General features: G+C 44.6%; 1 protein-coding gene, 1 long non-coding RNA gene and 1 pseudogene across 2 annotated transcripts; 2 read left to right on the top strand and 1 right to left on the bottom strand.

Moving 5' to 3' along the window:
• Positions 1 to 3065: 3065 nt before the first annotated feature.
• On the top strand, positions 3066 to 8375 carry LOC118498563. The gene is made up of 3 exons (XR_004901050.1): positions 3066 to 4486; positions 4534 to 4535; positions 7118 to 8375. It is a non-coding gene; the product is annotated as an uncharacterized LOC118498563 (long non-coding RNA).
• A 2658-nt stretch (positions 8376 to 11033) lies between these two features.
• On the bottom strand, positions 11034 to 16213 carry NDUFA1 (NADH:ubiquinone oxidoreductase subunit A1). Its single transcript, XM_028523008.2, has 3 exons — positions 16002 to 16213; positions 13019 to 13108; positions 11034 to 11167 (listed from the first exon to the last, which is right to left on the bottom strand). The coding sequence occupies exons 1-3, from the start codon at positions 16101 to 16103 to the stop codon at positions 11147 to 11149; spliced, it is 213 nt and encodes a 70-aa protein (XP_028378809.1). The 5' UTR covers positions 16104 to 16213; the 3' UTR covers positions 11034 to 11146.
• Positions 13500 to 15182, top strand: LOC114505127 (annotated as a pseudogene).
• Positions 16214 to 16223: the final 10 nt, after the last annotated feature.

The raw sequence follows: 16223 nt of genomic DNA, 5'->3' as shown, positions 1-16223 counted from the left end.
TGTATATTTAACTCATTTATTTTTTTTATTTTTATTTATTTATTTATTTATTTTAATATATTTTATTGATTATGCTATTACAGTTGTCCCATTTCCCCCCTTCTCTCCCCTCCACCCTGTACCCCCCTCCCACCCACATTTCCCCCTTTAGTTCATGTCCATGTGTCATACTTATGAGTTCTTTAGTTTCTACATTTCCCGTACTATTCTTGCCCTCCCTCTATCTATTTTCAACCTACATTCTATGCTACTTATTCTCTATACCTTTTCCCCCTCTCTCCTCCTCCCACCCCCCTGCTGCTAACCCTCCATGTGTCCTCCATTTCTGTGGTTCTGTTCCTGTTCTAATTGTTTACTTAGTTTCTTTTGGTTTTGCTTTAGGTGTGGTTGTTAATATTTGTGAGTTTGCTGTCCTTTTACTATACATGTCTTTTCTTTATCTTCTTTTCTTAGATAAGTCCCTTTAGCATTTCATAAAATAAGGGCTTGGTGATGATGAACTCCTTTAACTTGACCTTATCTGAGAAGCACTTTATCTGCCCTTCCATTCTAAATGAGAGCTTTGCTGGATAGAGCAATCTGGGATGTAGGTCGTTGTCTTTCATGACTTGGAATATTTCTTTCCAGCCCCTTCTTGCCTGTAAGGTCTCTTTGGAGAAATCAGCTGACAGTCTGATGGGAACTCCTTTGTAGGTGACTGTCCCCTTACCTCTTGCTGCTTCTAGGATTTTCTCCTTCGTTTTTACCTTGGCTAATGTAATTATGATGTGCCTTGGTGTGTTTCTTCTTGGGTCCAACTTCTTTGGGGCTCTCTGAGCTTCTTGGATTTCTTGGAAGACTGTTCCCTTTGCCAGTTTGGGGAAGTTCTCCTTTATTATTTGTTCAAATACGTGTTCAATCTGTTGCTTTTCCCCTTCCGATTCTGGTACCCCTATAATTCGGATATTGGAATGTTTAAAGGTGTCTTGGATGCTCTTAATCTTTTCCTCAATTTTTTGAATTCTTATTTCATCATGCTTTCCTGCTTGGTTGATTCTATCTTCCTTCTGGTCCACTGTATTATTTTGAGACTCAGATTTCTTCCTTTCACTATTGGCTCTCCTCCGCGTGTCTTCCTGCATCTGTTTTATGGTAATCTGCATTCTTTCATCTAAATTTCGTCCAAAATCCACCAGTTCCGTGAGCTTTCTGATCACCAGTGTTTTGAACTGCGCATCTGATAGATTGGCTAATTCTTGGTCGCTCAAAAGGATGAGTCCTGGGGGACTGATCTGCTCTGTTGAAAACATATTTTGGTTTTTTTTCCCCCTGTCTCTCCCTTTTTTTTTTTCCGGTCTGGTTGCTCTTGTTACGGTGGGGGTCGGAGCCTTAGGTGCTCACTGGGGCTGGGCACCCCAGTCGCTAGATTGTGACGTTATATGTGGGGGCGGGGCGGGGCGGGGCGGGAGAAAACAATGGCGGTAGTTCCGTTCTCCTGGACTCAGACCCTTGTCTGGGCCTCCGGGCCGCAAGTTCTGCCCTGGTCCACAATCGCCACCCCTCTGGGTCTGCCAGCCGCAGCTTGCGTACTCAGGGATCACCGCTGCCTTCTTGCGCGCCGGATGGCTTTTGCGCCGATTTCGCGCCAAACCTTCCCCCGACCTCCGCGCGCCGCTGACCCGAGCCAGCCCTGCGCCCGCCCGGCTCGTCTTCTCCTACCAGTCCGGATGAACGCGTCTACTTCAACTTCTTGGCTGCCCGACTTCCATTATATTTAACTCATTTAAATGAGCAGTTAAATCCACTAAACATGCTAAATCTGGAAGCCAGTTTTCATCATCAAATTCCAGCACAAATTTGTTTTTTGATATCATGAATGACTTGATAACATGTCACAAACTAAACTCTTTTCAACATTTGGCCTCGACTTAGCCATCTTACATCCAAAAACTAAATGATGTCTCCATAGTCACCATCTGTACTTTTAAGGAATTCCTGGAATTGGGGATGATTCAGTCCCTTGGCTCTTAGGAAACTCAGTCTTGATGATAATTCACATGTCATTATCCATTATTCATTTAAAGCTTGTGTGCATAAATTTCCTTGATGTACTATGCAGTGATACTTCATCAGACATGAGTTTTGGGTGGCAATTGCATCATCTTCTATTAATTTTACAAGCACCTCTCTTTCACCTGCCATCACCGGGGCACCATCAGTAACTATACCAGATATGTTGACAATGGACAAAGAAAATCACTTTAACATATTTTTTACTGCTTCATATAAATCTCTTTAGTTGTACCTTTTAATGGCACTAAAGATGCCATTTCTTCAGTGACATCATATTCATCATCAATACCTCTAGTAAAAATAGCAGGTTGAGCCATATCTGTAGCATTAGTGTTATCACTCATCACCAAAGCATAAAATTCAAAAATAGCAGCTTTACTGTCCAGACTTCTTTCAATAGATTTTCCAATTTCTTCAGTTCTCCTGGCAAGACAAACTGATTTTAGAAATAATCCCCGTTTTTCAGGGCAAATTATATCTGCCATGCTTTTTATGCATTGCTTAATAAACTCACCATCAGTAAATGGTTTTAATTTTTTTGCTATTAAATATGCTACCACATAACTATCTTTTACAATGGAATCCACCCAAGTCATAACTTTTTGAAATAATTTTTATTGAGAGGACAGACTTTTTTCCACTATTTTGTCCTTACAACATAATCCTTCATATGCCTTGAATCCAGCAGCATGTTTTTGTATATAATGCCTTTTCAAGTAATAGTCTTTGAAAACTTGCACAGATTCCCTACAACTTAAGCAGAGTGCCTTACTGTTTGCCTTGACAAAAAAGTAGGCATCTGTCCACTTTTCATTGAACAATCTTCTGAAATGTTGTAGAAACCATGCTGGGATTAAAAAAATAATAATAATAATAGATAGGGACTTTACTTACATTTATTATAAAAATTAGCCTGGCTGGTGTAGATCAGTGGATTGAGCAACTAGAGGCAACTATACATTGATGTTTCTCTCCCTCTCTTTCTCTCTGCCTCTCTTTCTCTTTCCCTCTTTCTCTCTCCCTTTCCCTCTCTCTAAAAATAAATAAGATCTTTTAAAAAAATTAATTGACAGGAAAATAGACAGCAAGGTTTGGGCCCTTCCACAGCCTTCTCAGCATCCAATGCAGGGCGGAGAAGAGGGCTGACTATAAAGCGAGATGGACGATGTGTGAGGTGCTGCTGAGGTGTGGAAGTACCTTTAATAATCAAATAAGAATGCTCATATGACTTCTAAATAACATTAAATGTCTAAGGTTGCAATGGTAGGTTGAAATATTACTGATGACCACTGTCTCACTAAGCCAGCATGAGCACATGTAACGTCTGATGGTGTCAATTCTACTGTCTGCGCTTGGAAGATAACACACTGGAAGCTTCACACCACTGTAAAACTGAAGTCGCACATGCGTACAAATAGCAAGAGAGTATGTACATTTATTTTACATGACATTATGACACATAATCACACAAAAAAATTTCATAATGTTTTAATTTACGACTTTGTGTTGGGCCACATTCATAGCCATTCTGGGCCGCATGCAGCCCATGTGCTCCAGGTTGGACACCCCTGCTTAAATGCTCAATAAACAATAGTTATCACAATCATGATGATGAAAAGACTCACCACAAAAGACAGAACCTGAAACAAATACAAAGTACTATGGAAAGTAAACTATAATTGAAAAACAAAGTAGAGAAGTCAGAGTCCGCCGCTTCCCCAAAGCTGGGAAAATTTGCCTTTGACAATGGGGGCAGGTGTGTCTTAAGCTCTTGCTGTTTAGGCCTAACACCCAGCAGCCAAGCCAGGAGGAGGAGGACTTGTGTGGACACTGTCACTGGTGAGCATGCAGGTTCCAGAATGCCATTGATGATGGCCTGGGTTCTCTTCACTGGTCTGACTCCCACACAGCCCATCAGAGCAACTGCTAGGAAACTTCTAGTGCCACAGCAGGCCCAGATCCACTGCCCTGCCCTGCCCTTCCTCTAGGTTACCTGCAAGATGGGGTCAGGGGAAGCTAGAAACTCTAGGCCCCTGCTGTCAAGCTTTTGTGGGCAAGGGCAGTAAGATCTTTCCTAAGAAGCCCTGAGGCCACTGGTGAGAGGCCCAGGGTGAGGACCCGGCCTGGGAGGGCTGGCAGTGGGATTCTTAATTGCCTAGGGGAGACATATGTAGGCAAGTGATGAGAAACTCCTTATGGGCAAAAATGCTTTCATGGCACAGGAGGTGGGGGGAGCCAGGAGAGATTTTTAGAAAGGCTGCTCTGTGAAGCAGGAACTTAAACTCCACTGGGCCAAAACCTTACGTCCCAGCCAAGACCCTCACTGAAGTGACAAATTGTGGCCTCCAGGTGCTCCAGACTAGAGGCCTTTTGAACGCAGAGGCAACACTGAGGACAGGTTCTTCCAAACCTCACCCTGCTCTGCCCGGTGCAGGTAAGTGTGGAGAGGTGACTCAGAAGACCCCAAGAGGAAGGGGAGAGATGTGAGGAGCAGGTGGGGCCCCAGAGGAAGAGCTGGCCAGAGGCTTGCGCAGCCCAGCCTCATATTTCTCAGGAAGGAAATCAACTCTACAGGCTGTGAAGCCCCAGTCCCCACCTTGATGCCCCAGCCCGCCCTGAGCCTCCCCTATTGTCAGGGAGCCCTACCTCCCCGCAGCTCCAAGCCCTCACTCTTGGCCCCACATGTGGGTCAGCAGTGTGCCTACTATTCACCAGGCAGCACGGAGCCTGTGCACAAAGATGAACCACTGCCAAATGCTGCAGGCCTTCAGGACAATGCTTAAGGAGTCCCCTTCTAGATAGAATACAGGCCGTCCCTGTGAGTGTGCTGTGTGTGTCATATGTGGTCCTGGGAGATAGCCCGGCCTGCCCATTTGGGCCCCTAGGCTGCCTGACTGGACAGACCCTGGGGGTAGAGGGCAGGGCCTCACTTGCTCTGAGTGCCAAGATGGGGGTGGGGGTGCAATTTTGTAAGATGGATATGGTGCTCACTGGGGACAACTGTATTTGAAAGCTTTACAGGTCTCAACACTATTGGCTTCTTCCTGAATCGCAGACAGTTGGGGAAGAGGCCTCTAGGCAGAGGTGGCTGATGGCAGAGCACAGAAAGTGGGGCCTTCTCCTGCTGCACAGCTCCACGCTTACCACTGCTGGGCAGACTGCAGGACCAGGGTCCCTGTTGGCCTTTTTGTTGGATGAACAATCGCTGGGGCCCAGGCTCAGGTGAGGGAGACTCTGCAGGCCTTCCACCTGAGTACTATCCATTTACTCCTTTCCTCATCAGGGAGTTCCATCACTCCAAGTGCTCTGCTATTCAGGTGCCTGGAGAATCCTGTCTTGGGACCAGGAAATGTCTCGCACCAAGAATGCCTGCCCCTGGCCAGTCACAGAATTTATTCCTAAGTCTGAGAGAAGGTGGTGACACCCATGGGTTCTCAGCCAAAAGGAAAAAAGATACTGGACCTTTGTTCCCGGTGGGGGAAACCCCTTAGTTTTCTACAGGAGCAGCTTGCTGATCCACATGGAAGCTTGCAAAGCAGTGTCCTTGAGACCCAAGTGCCAGGTGGGGCCAAGCACATTGGCCTGAACCAAGTGAGTGTGTATGAAGTAAATGCCAGGTGCACATATTTCCTCTGCACACACATTTACTATCAACAGATGGTCCTCCTCCTCTGCCCCTTCCTTCCCTTCCCCTTTTATAACCATTTCTTGCAAAGGGTCAAAATTATTTCCACATATTCCTGGTCTGGTGATTTCCTCATCCAAGTGCAACTTTTCATTTCCTATTTCAACCTCTGGCTCCTGAGCTGAGTTCTACTGGGGAACTGGCCCGTCCCTGCACATCTTCCCGTGTAAGGGAGACCTTCGCAGATGGCTGCCAAATGGGTAGGCAGGTCACAGCCACCATAGCGAGTAACTCATATTTATGATATTTATGTTGCATAAGATTTGTATATTTTTGTGATTTATTTTGGCATGGTTATGAGTTTGACTCTTGGGGAGTTTTGTTATGACTTGTATCTTTTGTCACAAAACAATGGTATTTGCTAAACAATATATGGAATTTATTTTTGATTGGTACTGAAAAAATGAAATGGGGAAAAAGTGGGGCCCTCTCTTCAGGGATTCCACACCCTGGGCCTTGATTTATATTTTTTTCCTACCCGTTTCTTTTCAGTCATGTTCATTCCCTCTCAGTTCCCACCCTCTCCACCTTTGTATCCTCAAGCTCACCCTATCAGCCCTTTCCCTTATTTATCTTCTTATATTCTTTTACCCTTTCCTTACTCTTCCTTCTCCCTGCCCATGCCTAGCAAGGATGCCAGCTCGTGGGGATGAAGCTGTGGCTAAATGCTGACTTTCTCTTGTCAAGTGAACCCAGTCAGCCAGCACACATCTTTTAAGTACCTGCAAAATGCGGGGCTGGCAGACACTGTGGGGAAGTGGAGCTGAATAAGACAAGATGTCTACCCTCAATGCGCTGACAATCTAGTTGGGAAGATAAGGTGTGCTCACATGAAAAGATAACTAGCAAGTCAAATGTAGCAAGGTATGTTGGATTTGGGCACGTTCTAAGTAAATGTGGCTGAGTGACCTTGCGTCAAATCTAAAGGGCTACCAGACTGTAGCCAGAAGAGGAAGAAAGTGGCCTATCCTCCAACAGTAAAAGCTATAGACCCTACTAAATACAGTACTGGTCAGTCCCAGGTGGGCAGACCCCTGACAGTCATGATGTCACAAAGACCTCTCAGAACATTCCATCCATCCTTGAACATGCAGAGCTGCTACAGGGTGGGTGCCTCACTGAACAGTGCCTTGCTTACAATATAAGTACTATAGCAGCCCTGATTGGTGTTGCTCAATTGGTTGGGAGTCATCCTGCAAAGCAAAAAGGTCACTGGTTCAATTCCAGGTTGCAGAATATGCCTGGGTTGCAGGTTTGGTCCCCTGTCAGGGCACCTCCAAGAAGCAACCAACCAGTTTCTCTCACATTGATGTATTTTTTACTCTCTTGCCCCTCTCTATAAATACATACATACATACATACATGTATACATTTTTAAAGGTGCTATGGCAGAGCTGTTGCTGGACGCCTGGACTTTTGATGGTGATGCCTTGTTGTTGTGATCCACAGTCATGACTACATGGACTACTCTCATAGGCACTGGATGAAAACTCTGGGGTTGCCCTACAGATCTAAGGTACATCACCCCAAAGATGGGGCCCTCAGAGGTAAGAGAGCACAGTGTGTTTCTGGGGGCTGTGCTATTTTCTGGTCTATAGAAACAAAGGGTATTAGGCCTAATAGGGAAACTCTCTCTGCTGAATGAAACTGACACTCCCCAGCTGTGTGGCAGGTGGCACACAGGGGGACAGGCAAGGTATACCCAAGAAATCTCAAACACTTGGGAAAGATTTTTGTTTTGTCGGGGCATTACTGCTCAGTGTTTCCACTGTCCTCCCTACCTTTTTTCTACTGCTTTTGGAATTATAGTTCTTTGGGGTCATAATTGAAATTGTGTATTTGTTTGTAAATTTTATTACCTGACCATTCTCTAGCCCATATGTAATGATTGGTTTCTCCATGTTTCTGGAGCTGAGGAACATACCTGCCAAGAAACAAAACAACAGATTTTTTTTAATGTGTTCAAACTAACAAAGCAGCAGTTACATGGGTTTACACAATTAAGACGTACTAGGCCATTTTCTCAGTGGCAGCTTGAAAGGAACAATTAGGTCTCTTAATGCTGAACTAAGTTTTATGGAAATCCAAAAGCAGTGATTTGGCTCTTCATTGCAAAAGAGCCTTTGGGGAGGGGAATAAGGAAGTTATATTACAGCCAACAGCATCAAACACAGAGCACACACAGATAAGCCAAAGAAACCCTTAACAGTTAAAGATTATGCAAACATCACTCTGGATTTAGTTTTTCACAGACATTCCCTTCCCTTGCCTTTTTATCAGCAATGCACCAAAATGTGAAGGTTATAATATTCTCAACCCTAGTTAAGTGTGCTGTAGGGTCTGCTCCAGTTTTGTTTGGAGAGCAAAGAAGAGCACATCCCAAAATAATACTGCAGCATGTCCACACCTCAGAGATGAAATATTTAGTTAGGGGGTGTGGATGAGGTGGTGGGTGGAGTGGAGCGTTAATACAAGCATACACAGGCCCAAACAAAGATGCCGAGTGCTAGTCTCTTTAGTTATCTAAAATCTGTATTGATATGCTTGGGAAAGAAAAAACTCTAATTTTTCCATGTATCTTAGGTCTCACAAGAGTATAATAGGATAATTTGAGTCCTCAGGTCACAGAAGTATCATAGTGATAGGAAAACTTTAAAAAAACAAGTGATGCTTAACTCTTACCCCACTCCCCATCCTTATTCAAAAGCTTGCTTTCAAGTATGGTAGCAAGCTTCAATTCTATCCACTTACCACCTTCCCTTAAAACAAGTGGCAGCCCTGGCCAGTGTGGCCCAGTTGGTTGGAGTGTTGTCCCATCAGGTCACATACGTAGCTTGTGGGTTCAAATCCCAGTCAGGGTACCTATGGTTGCCCTGGCTGGTGTGGCTTAGCTGGTTGGAGAATCTTTCCATAAACTGAATGGTTGTGGGTTCAGTCCCCAGTCAGGGCACATACCTAGGTTGGGGGTTCAATTCCAGGTAAGGATACATGAGGAAGGCAACCAACTAATGTTTCTCTCTCTTTCTCTCCCCCCTCCACTCTAAAAGCAATGAAAAGATGTCCTCAGGTGAAGTGGCATTAAGATGGGTTTTCCTTTTGTTTTCAGAAAATACCTTCAGAGTAATTGAGGTTAGTGTTGTCTGCTGTCTCTTTGCAGTGCTCTGGGAATACTTAGGTTGTGATCACTTAAAGAGAACTGAAGGCTGCTACCAACACCTACACTTACTTACTTCCTGGCATCATATTTGAATAACTGCTTTTCGGGTTTCTAGGGTGCTTAGGGGGTACTTACAACACCAGCAATGATGCACAGGGCTGTACAGTTACCAACTATTTCATATACACGACTTCATGAGTCTCAGAAACCCAGTGATGTATGCAGAATACATACTATCTTCACTTGAGAGATGGAAGACCTGAGGCTCAGAGCAGTGAAGTGACTTGCATAAGGTCACACAGCTGACAGATGGTGGAGCTTCCTGATGTGACCATCCGTCCAATCTTCCCAACATTGTACATCAACTCCTCAGGAAGGGAGGGGTTTAATGTTTGCTTTCTCAGCCTGAGGTCCCTCACTGCAGTGAGTTGGGATATATCCTTGGGAAAACAAATGCCTCCAGGGAAGGGATACAGTTCAGGTTTGTAGAGGAGCCAAGGGAGAACCTGGGGTTGGAACTTAAAAAAAAAAAAAAAAACTAGGAGTAGGAGGAAGATAGAGGATTATTCCCATACACTTCTGAATAAGATTAAAAAACAAAAAAAAACACGCCCTAACTGGTGTGGCTCAGTGGATTGAGTGCCAGCTTGTGAACCCAAGGGTTGCCAGTTCAATTCCCAGTCAGGGCACATGCCTGGGTTGCAGGCCATGTCCCCAGTAGCAGGTGTGTGAGAGGCAACCACACATTGATATTTGTCACCCTCTCTTTCTCCCTCCCTTCCCCTCTCTAAAAATGAATAAATAAAATTAAAAAAAAAAAAAAAAACAGCTCCTGATCTGGCTGGTGGGGCTCAGTAGACTGAGCACTGGCCTATGAACTGAGAGGTTGCCAGCTCAATTCTCAGTCAGGGCATATGCTTGGATTGTGGGTCAGGCCCTGGTTGGGGGCATTGTGAGAGGCAACTGATCTCTCTCACACACTGATGTTTCTCTCCCTCTCTTTCTCCCACACTTCTCTCTAAAAGTAAACAAATTAAAAAAAAAAAACCACTTTCCGGTACCTTCCTTAATGGAGGCCCTGCAGCTGGCTGTAGGGTTTCTCTCTCAGTACTATTGACACTTTGGGCTACCTAAAGCTGTTCTGGGGAGGGGGCTGGCTTCTGCGTTGTAGGATGGTTAGCATTGCTGGCCTCTAACCACTAGATGTCAGTAACACCTCACCCAATTCCCTATGTTGTGACCATGAAAAGAACATCTTGGAACTTGCCAAATGTGTCCTGGGGGGCAAAGCTGCCCTGGTTGAAAACCGCTGCTTCAGTCCATCCTCTTCCAAGCAGCCAGGTAGATGTGGGTAAGTCACCATCTCACTCTCCTGTTTCCTGCCCTGCAGAGGCTACCAATCTCTCCAGTACCTTTTCCCTCTACTTACTGTCTCATCATCTTTGCTCTAGCTCTACACACAACTTGCATTGTAGTCATTCCCACACAGCCATGCTAGTTTGTTTCCCCACACTCATGCTGCTTTCTCTGCGTGATATCCCCCTCTCGGTTGTTTACCTTGTAAATCCTACTCAGCCTTCAAATTTGGCTTGGTGTGGGCATCACGTGGAAACCTATCCTAGAGGAAACCTCTCATCTGGAGGTGTCCTCTAGTCACCTGGGTGTTGAACAGTCCTTCACCTTTTCAGATCTTTAAATTATGTGGTTACTTTTAGTAGTGAACATACAATGCTTTATTTTAAGTGGTCAGTATACTCATGTTAATACACATAATGACTGCTGCTGCTCTACCATTAAAACAAAAAACGACACTTAAAGCAAATACTATGTGTTAGATACAGAACGCATGAAAGGTGCAGTCTGTTTTAAAAGCATCCTAACTAGAATTTTAAACATTATTGAATTCACCCTGAAAAGTAACTAGAAAGAAAAAAATCCAATGTTTAAAATACCTATTACAATAGCAGCAACTACCATTAGGTGCTGGGAAGTGATGGGTGCTCGGTATACATTATGTGTATAATTTTACAAGGCTCAAGCTACCTTCTAGTTTTTTGTGTTTTTTTTTAGTGATAAAGCTACCCTAGGTAGACTGCTTGATCTTGTGTAGTAGTTGTATTTTAAAAAGTAAAGAAAACCTTTGATTTTACTTTTTAATGTTTATTACGTACTATGTAATACACTGCATACCCTTTTAGCAGGGGTAGATGAGCATAACTGAGTTATTTTTCATCAACCAGGAAAATGCTTCCTTAATCAATGTTCTCCAAACCCTGAAAAACAGTTTAAAAAGGAAATGTAAGAATTCTGTTCCCATCAAAGATGTACATGTACTCTTATTTCTAGTGTCACCAAATGGCATTCTCTGTGATTAAAGAAAGTACTTTCACATCCCACATTTCTAACTACAACAATAGACTGGACTAAATTTTATAATCACTAAAGTAAGGAAGAATAACTTACAATGGCTTCTAGTTTTCATTTTCTGACAGCAGCAAACATACCACTTTATATGAAAAGACCTCCCCCTCCCCCCAACCAAAACTAAAGTCAAGCAAGTTTTTATCATCTGGATCCTTCTAAAAAGCACCCTCAGAGAAACAGTTTTTTAAAACAACAGCCAACATGAGGGAGATACTATTAACTCATTCTAGGTTTGTTTGTTTTTTTCACTGATGAAAAAGGCTTGGAGAGGTTAAAAGTCACTTAAGTCAGAGAGGAAGTAGCAGCAAAGCCAGCATTCAAGTTCAGGGCCCCCCAACTCCAGAAATCTTGTCCTGTGTAAGCATCACACTATTTTTTCAGAAGATACACTCTATCTTAGTCCACAACCAAGTACTTCAGAAATTATCAAGTAGAAGATCAATCAGTGATGGCATTTCTTCTAGGTGTTAAAATACCACAGTTCAGGTATTTTGTTTACTATTACAAGAGGAATCAACTTGAGAGAAATTTAAATTGCTGTCTTAGGAGCCACCCTGTAGAAATCCTAATTTGTTTGATTTAGCCAGGGGCCTAGGAGTCTGCATTTTATATCATATGCCAGATTAGGATGGTTATTCTTGGATCATATTTTGAGAAATACTGTTCTAGATGAGTAGATTACCATCATCATGTTCTTTAGACTGGATTCGCAAATGGCAACAGATCACCTAAGTAGAGTCTTCATAGTGTTATTTAACCAGTGACCCTCTGTTCTCTCATCTATAAAATGGAATTAATATTTACTTAGGTTCACTGTGAGAAATAAATGAGCAAAGAGAAAATAGAAGAAGGTTAAGTAAAAAATTTTTAAAGAGTAACGAAGATGAACTCCTACAAGGTATTAGAACACACTATTAGGTTGAAGCATATAAAGATGCTACTACTTGGCCATTTCTGACCTACAAAAACAATTTCATATTATTTGATCAAATATAAAATTACAGTGATTCTTTACATATGTATGATACTGGTACAGGAATTGGCAAACCAATGGAGCATAGAAGAATACATTTGTGAAACAGGCCCATGTGTATATGGAAATTAAGTTTACTAGAATGATATTTCAAATAAAAAATGGACTGGTCTATAAATGGATAATTGTGACAACTGCCTTTCTCTTGGAAAAAAAGGAATGTTAAATCCTGACTCCACATCATACCCCAAAATGAGCTGTATATGGATCAATGCACAAAATGTAAAAAAGGAAAAAGAAACTAACAGTATTTAGAGGCATTAGAAAAATATATTTTCATAATCTTGAATAGGAAGTTCATTTGTAAGCAAGACATGAAACCTGAAATCCAGAATGATAAAATACTAACTGATCATCAAAATTAAAACCACTATCATAACATGATAAAGACAATCAGTAGATTGGGGGAAATATTTGAACACATAAAAGAGACAAGATTAATATCCGTAATACATAAAGAAACCCTATAAATACAAAGAGCAAAGCAAGCAAAGTATATAGGTAAACAACAGAACTAGAAATACAAATGATCATTAAATGTGTGAAAAGGCTCTTTAACCTTACTAATAGACAACAAAATGCAAATTCAATTAGCACTGTAAGACCTTTGGCAAAATATTACCAGAACCCACCTCAACCTGGACAGCTAGCATCACAGCCATCTTACCTTTGACACATAGTAGCGGTTAACTCCAGAGACACGCCTATCTCTTTCCATCAAACTCCACTGATATGGATAATAGGCAACTCTTTTTTCCTACAATTAAAAAAATCGTTATTGCAGTTTTAAGATGAGTGGCCCAATAGAAGAATGTTAGAACTTTAATATGTGACATTCTGGAATAATAGAATCATCACTGAAATAAAAAACCAATTAACAATATAAGACCAGAATCCTAAATAAAATAGGAGCACTAAACTTTAGAATTAAGATGGTAACTTACACTTTAAAAAATGTATTTATTTTAAACAGAGGAGAAGGGAATGAGAAAGAGAGGGAGAGAAACATTAATGTGTGGCTGCCTCTGGTGTGCCCCCCCCCACTGGAGACCTGGCCTGGCCTGCAACCCAGGCATGTGCCCTGACTGGAAATCGAACCCCTTGGTTTGCAGGCAGGTGCTCAATCCACTGAGCCACACCAGCCAGCCAGGGCAGTAACTTACACTTCTTATTTTAACCTGCATCATTTTATTTATTTCCTCCCTGTCAACCATGTCCTTTTAAAGACATAACTACTTGTTTCCTTTTGGGACCTAAAGGAAAGAAAACAGTGGTAGATCACACGTGAAGGGCAATCACAAAACCAAAAAGCAAATACACTTATACTCTCTAGTCTAGAGCTGATATAAAGGACTAGGAAGAGGGGGAAATTACAATGCTGAAAAACAGAATCTTAAGGTACATTTCTAAAGGCTCCCAAGATAAAATGGAGGGGGAGCAGCTGCTAGGGGAGGGCTGGGCACAGTAGCCACAGCCACTACCCTCCCCCTCTCCCACTGGCGTGGAGGGGGAGGCAGAGGATGAAAACACCCTTCTACAGCCATTAGCTGCTAAGCAGCCTGGGTGGTGGCAGCTTTGAGTCCCCAGGTCACCTGTTCTGGGGCACCCCCGACCACAGCAGCTGGCAGCATGATGAAGAAAGATGTCCTGACGCTGAACCTAAGCGAGCAGGTGGCAGCGGCGCTCAAGGCTGCGACTGTGCAGCCCCTGGCTCCCATGGGCACGATGGCACGCCTGGCTCGGTGCCCCCCAATGGCCCTCTCGCCTCACCGGACCTAGGGCTGCTTGAGCTCGCTTCGCCCAAACTCAAGCTCCTCATCATCCAGTCTAATGAACTGGTCACAACCACACGACAAGCACGCAATTCCTCTGCCCCAAGGTGGCGGTCTGCGAAGAACAGTTCACCAAGGGCTTGAGGCCCTGGAGAACTTGCACAAGCAGAACCAGCTGGGTTCGGGCCTGGTCTCCACTACAGCAGTGGCTCAGGGACCCTCAAGCACGGCCATGGGCACCAAGCCTCCCGGCTAGCTGGTTCCTGCAGTGGCCACATCCAAGGCGCCGGTGTACGAGAACCTGAGCAGCCACAAGGGCAACACCAGGAATGCGGGGTGCGCTGTGACGGTTTCCTTCCCACCCCACACCCAGCCCTGCCCACGGGCAAGCACAAGGATGAGTCGCAGACGGTGCCCACCGTGCCGAGCTTCTCACCGCTTTCGCCCATCATCATGGACACTCAAGAGCGCATCAAGACAGAGCGCAAACAGCTGTGCCACCACGTCGCTGCCTCCAAGCACCGCAAGCGCAAGCTAGAGTGCATCTTGCAAGGAGAAAGTAAAGGCACTCAAGAACCAGAACATGGAGCTGGTGCCCACCGCGAGTCTGCTAAATGAGCAGGTGGCACAGCTCAAGGAAAAAAATCCTTGGCCATGTCAACAGCGGCTGCCAGCTGCCGCCTCAGCACCAGGTACCTGCGTACTAAGCCCGTGTGTGGGCCCCATGCGGGGCCCCCTCCTCCAGACGCGGGCTGGCATGGATGTCCCGGACTTGGAGATGGCGTGGCCCCAGGGACGCCCCCGAATGATGCCAAGACTCAGAGAAGGTGCCTCAGACTCCACAAGCTGGACTCCCTGCTCCCGGGGGTGCACTGTCTCCCCTTCGTACACATTGCCACCGAAGAGGGTTCCGAGGGGGCACAGCCTGAAGCCCTGAGTTGCTGGGGGTTTTGTTTTTGGTTTTGGTTTTTTTTGCATTTGGAAGAGACAGCAATGTTTGATTCTTCCCTATTTATGTTTCTACTTGGAAACAAATGTTGGTTGCGTGCATGTGTGTTTTCTTTTAATAAATGGGAAGAAAAAATATACCAGTACTCTCCCCTTTCCTTGCTCTCTGCCCCACCCCCCGTCCTTCCAAGACCATACCTCCCACTTTGTTTCTGTTTTGTTTTGCTACGAGTCTATGTCCTTGTTTGTAATACTTAGTTCGCCCGGTTTTCTCTCTTCAGTAAAGTTTCCTTATGCCAAAAAAAAAAAAATGTCTAAGTAAAAACGTAATTAAGGGCCCTGACCGAGTTACCCAGTTGACTGAAGATTCGTCCCAAGCACCAAAAGGCTGCGAGTTCGATCCCCCGGTCGGGGTGCGAACGGAAAGCAAGCGACCGATGTTTCTTTCTTTTCTCTTTCTGTGAAACCAACTTTTTATATAATCTAATCAAGGTTGAGGAAGAAGTAAAGAATTAGAAGCTAGCAAGATGTGAATACAAGGAGTTAAAAATCAAAACTGAGCAACAAAGGAGATTAGAACTCAGAAGAAATGGGGACAAGACCGACGAATCCCTCCCTCTGCCTAGGAGCACGGACCTAACCTCTTCTACTCTACTTTTCCAGGCCCGAATCTCTACTCCGCCCCCTGGCCCGCCCTGGTCCACACAGCAACTAGCTGTTTCTAGCAGAGCTGAATGTCGTTTCCATCGGGCTTCATTCCACAAACCTCCACTTTCAAACAGCACGAAAAACGGTGGGGCGGGGGACGGGCCCACCTCTGTATTCCCCTAGTCCGACAGAAGGTACGAACGCTAGCGGCCTCCCTAGCCCACCGCCCATTACGTAACGTCAGTCCGCGCAGTCCGCCTCCAGGCCCAAAAGCCGCCTCACCTTCTTCCCATTACTGAACTTGTGGATGTACGCAGTGGCAACTCCGGGGAGGACTAAGCAAACGCCCATGACAGCGATCCCGGGGAGAATCTCGAACCACATCGCGGCAAGGTTACCAAGGCCAGAAAAGCGCCTCCCAGGTCCCTGAAAAGTCAGTGGCTTGACCCCTTCCCACAACGCCCCACGGCAGCCCCGCTAGGGCGTGGTCACGTACACCTCCAG

This window comes from Phyllostomus discolor, chromosome X, assembly GCF_004126475.2.
Source record: "Phyllostomus discolor isolate MPI-MPIP mPhyDis1 chromosome X, mPhyDis1.pri.v3, whole genome shotgun sequence".
Lineage (NCBI taxonomy): Eukaryota > Metazoa > Chordata > Mammalia > Chiroptera > Phyllostomidae > Phyllostomus > Phyllostomus discolor.
Note: the sequence above shows the minus strand (reverse complement) of the source record. Positions and strands in the feature narration are given on the sequence as shown.

Bases quoted from the DNA above. Each gene is read 5' to 3' on its own strand.
- NDUFA1 (XM_028523008.2), bottom strand. From the start codon at position 16,103: ATGTGGTTCGAGATTCTCCCCGGGATCGCTGTCATGGGCGTTTGCTTA. The intron at 13,109-16,001 runs GTGAGGCGGCTT...TTTTAATTGTAG, and splicing joins AGTTCAGTAATGGGAAGAAG to GAAAAAAGAGTTGCCTATTA. The intron at 11,168-13,018 runs GTAAGATGGCTG...ACTGTTTTTCAG, and splicing joins ACCGCTACTATGTGTCAAAG to GGTTTGGAGAACATTGATTA.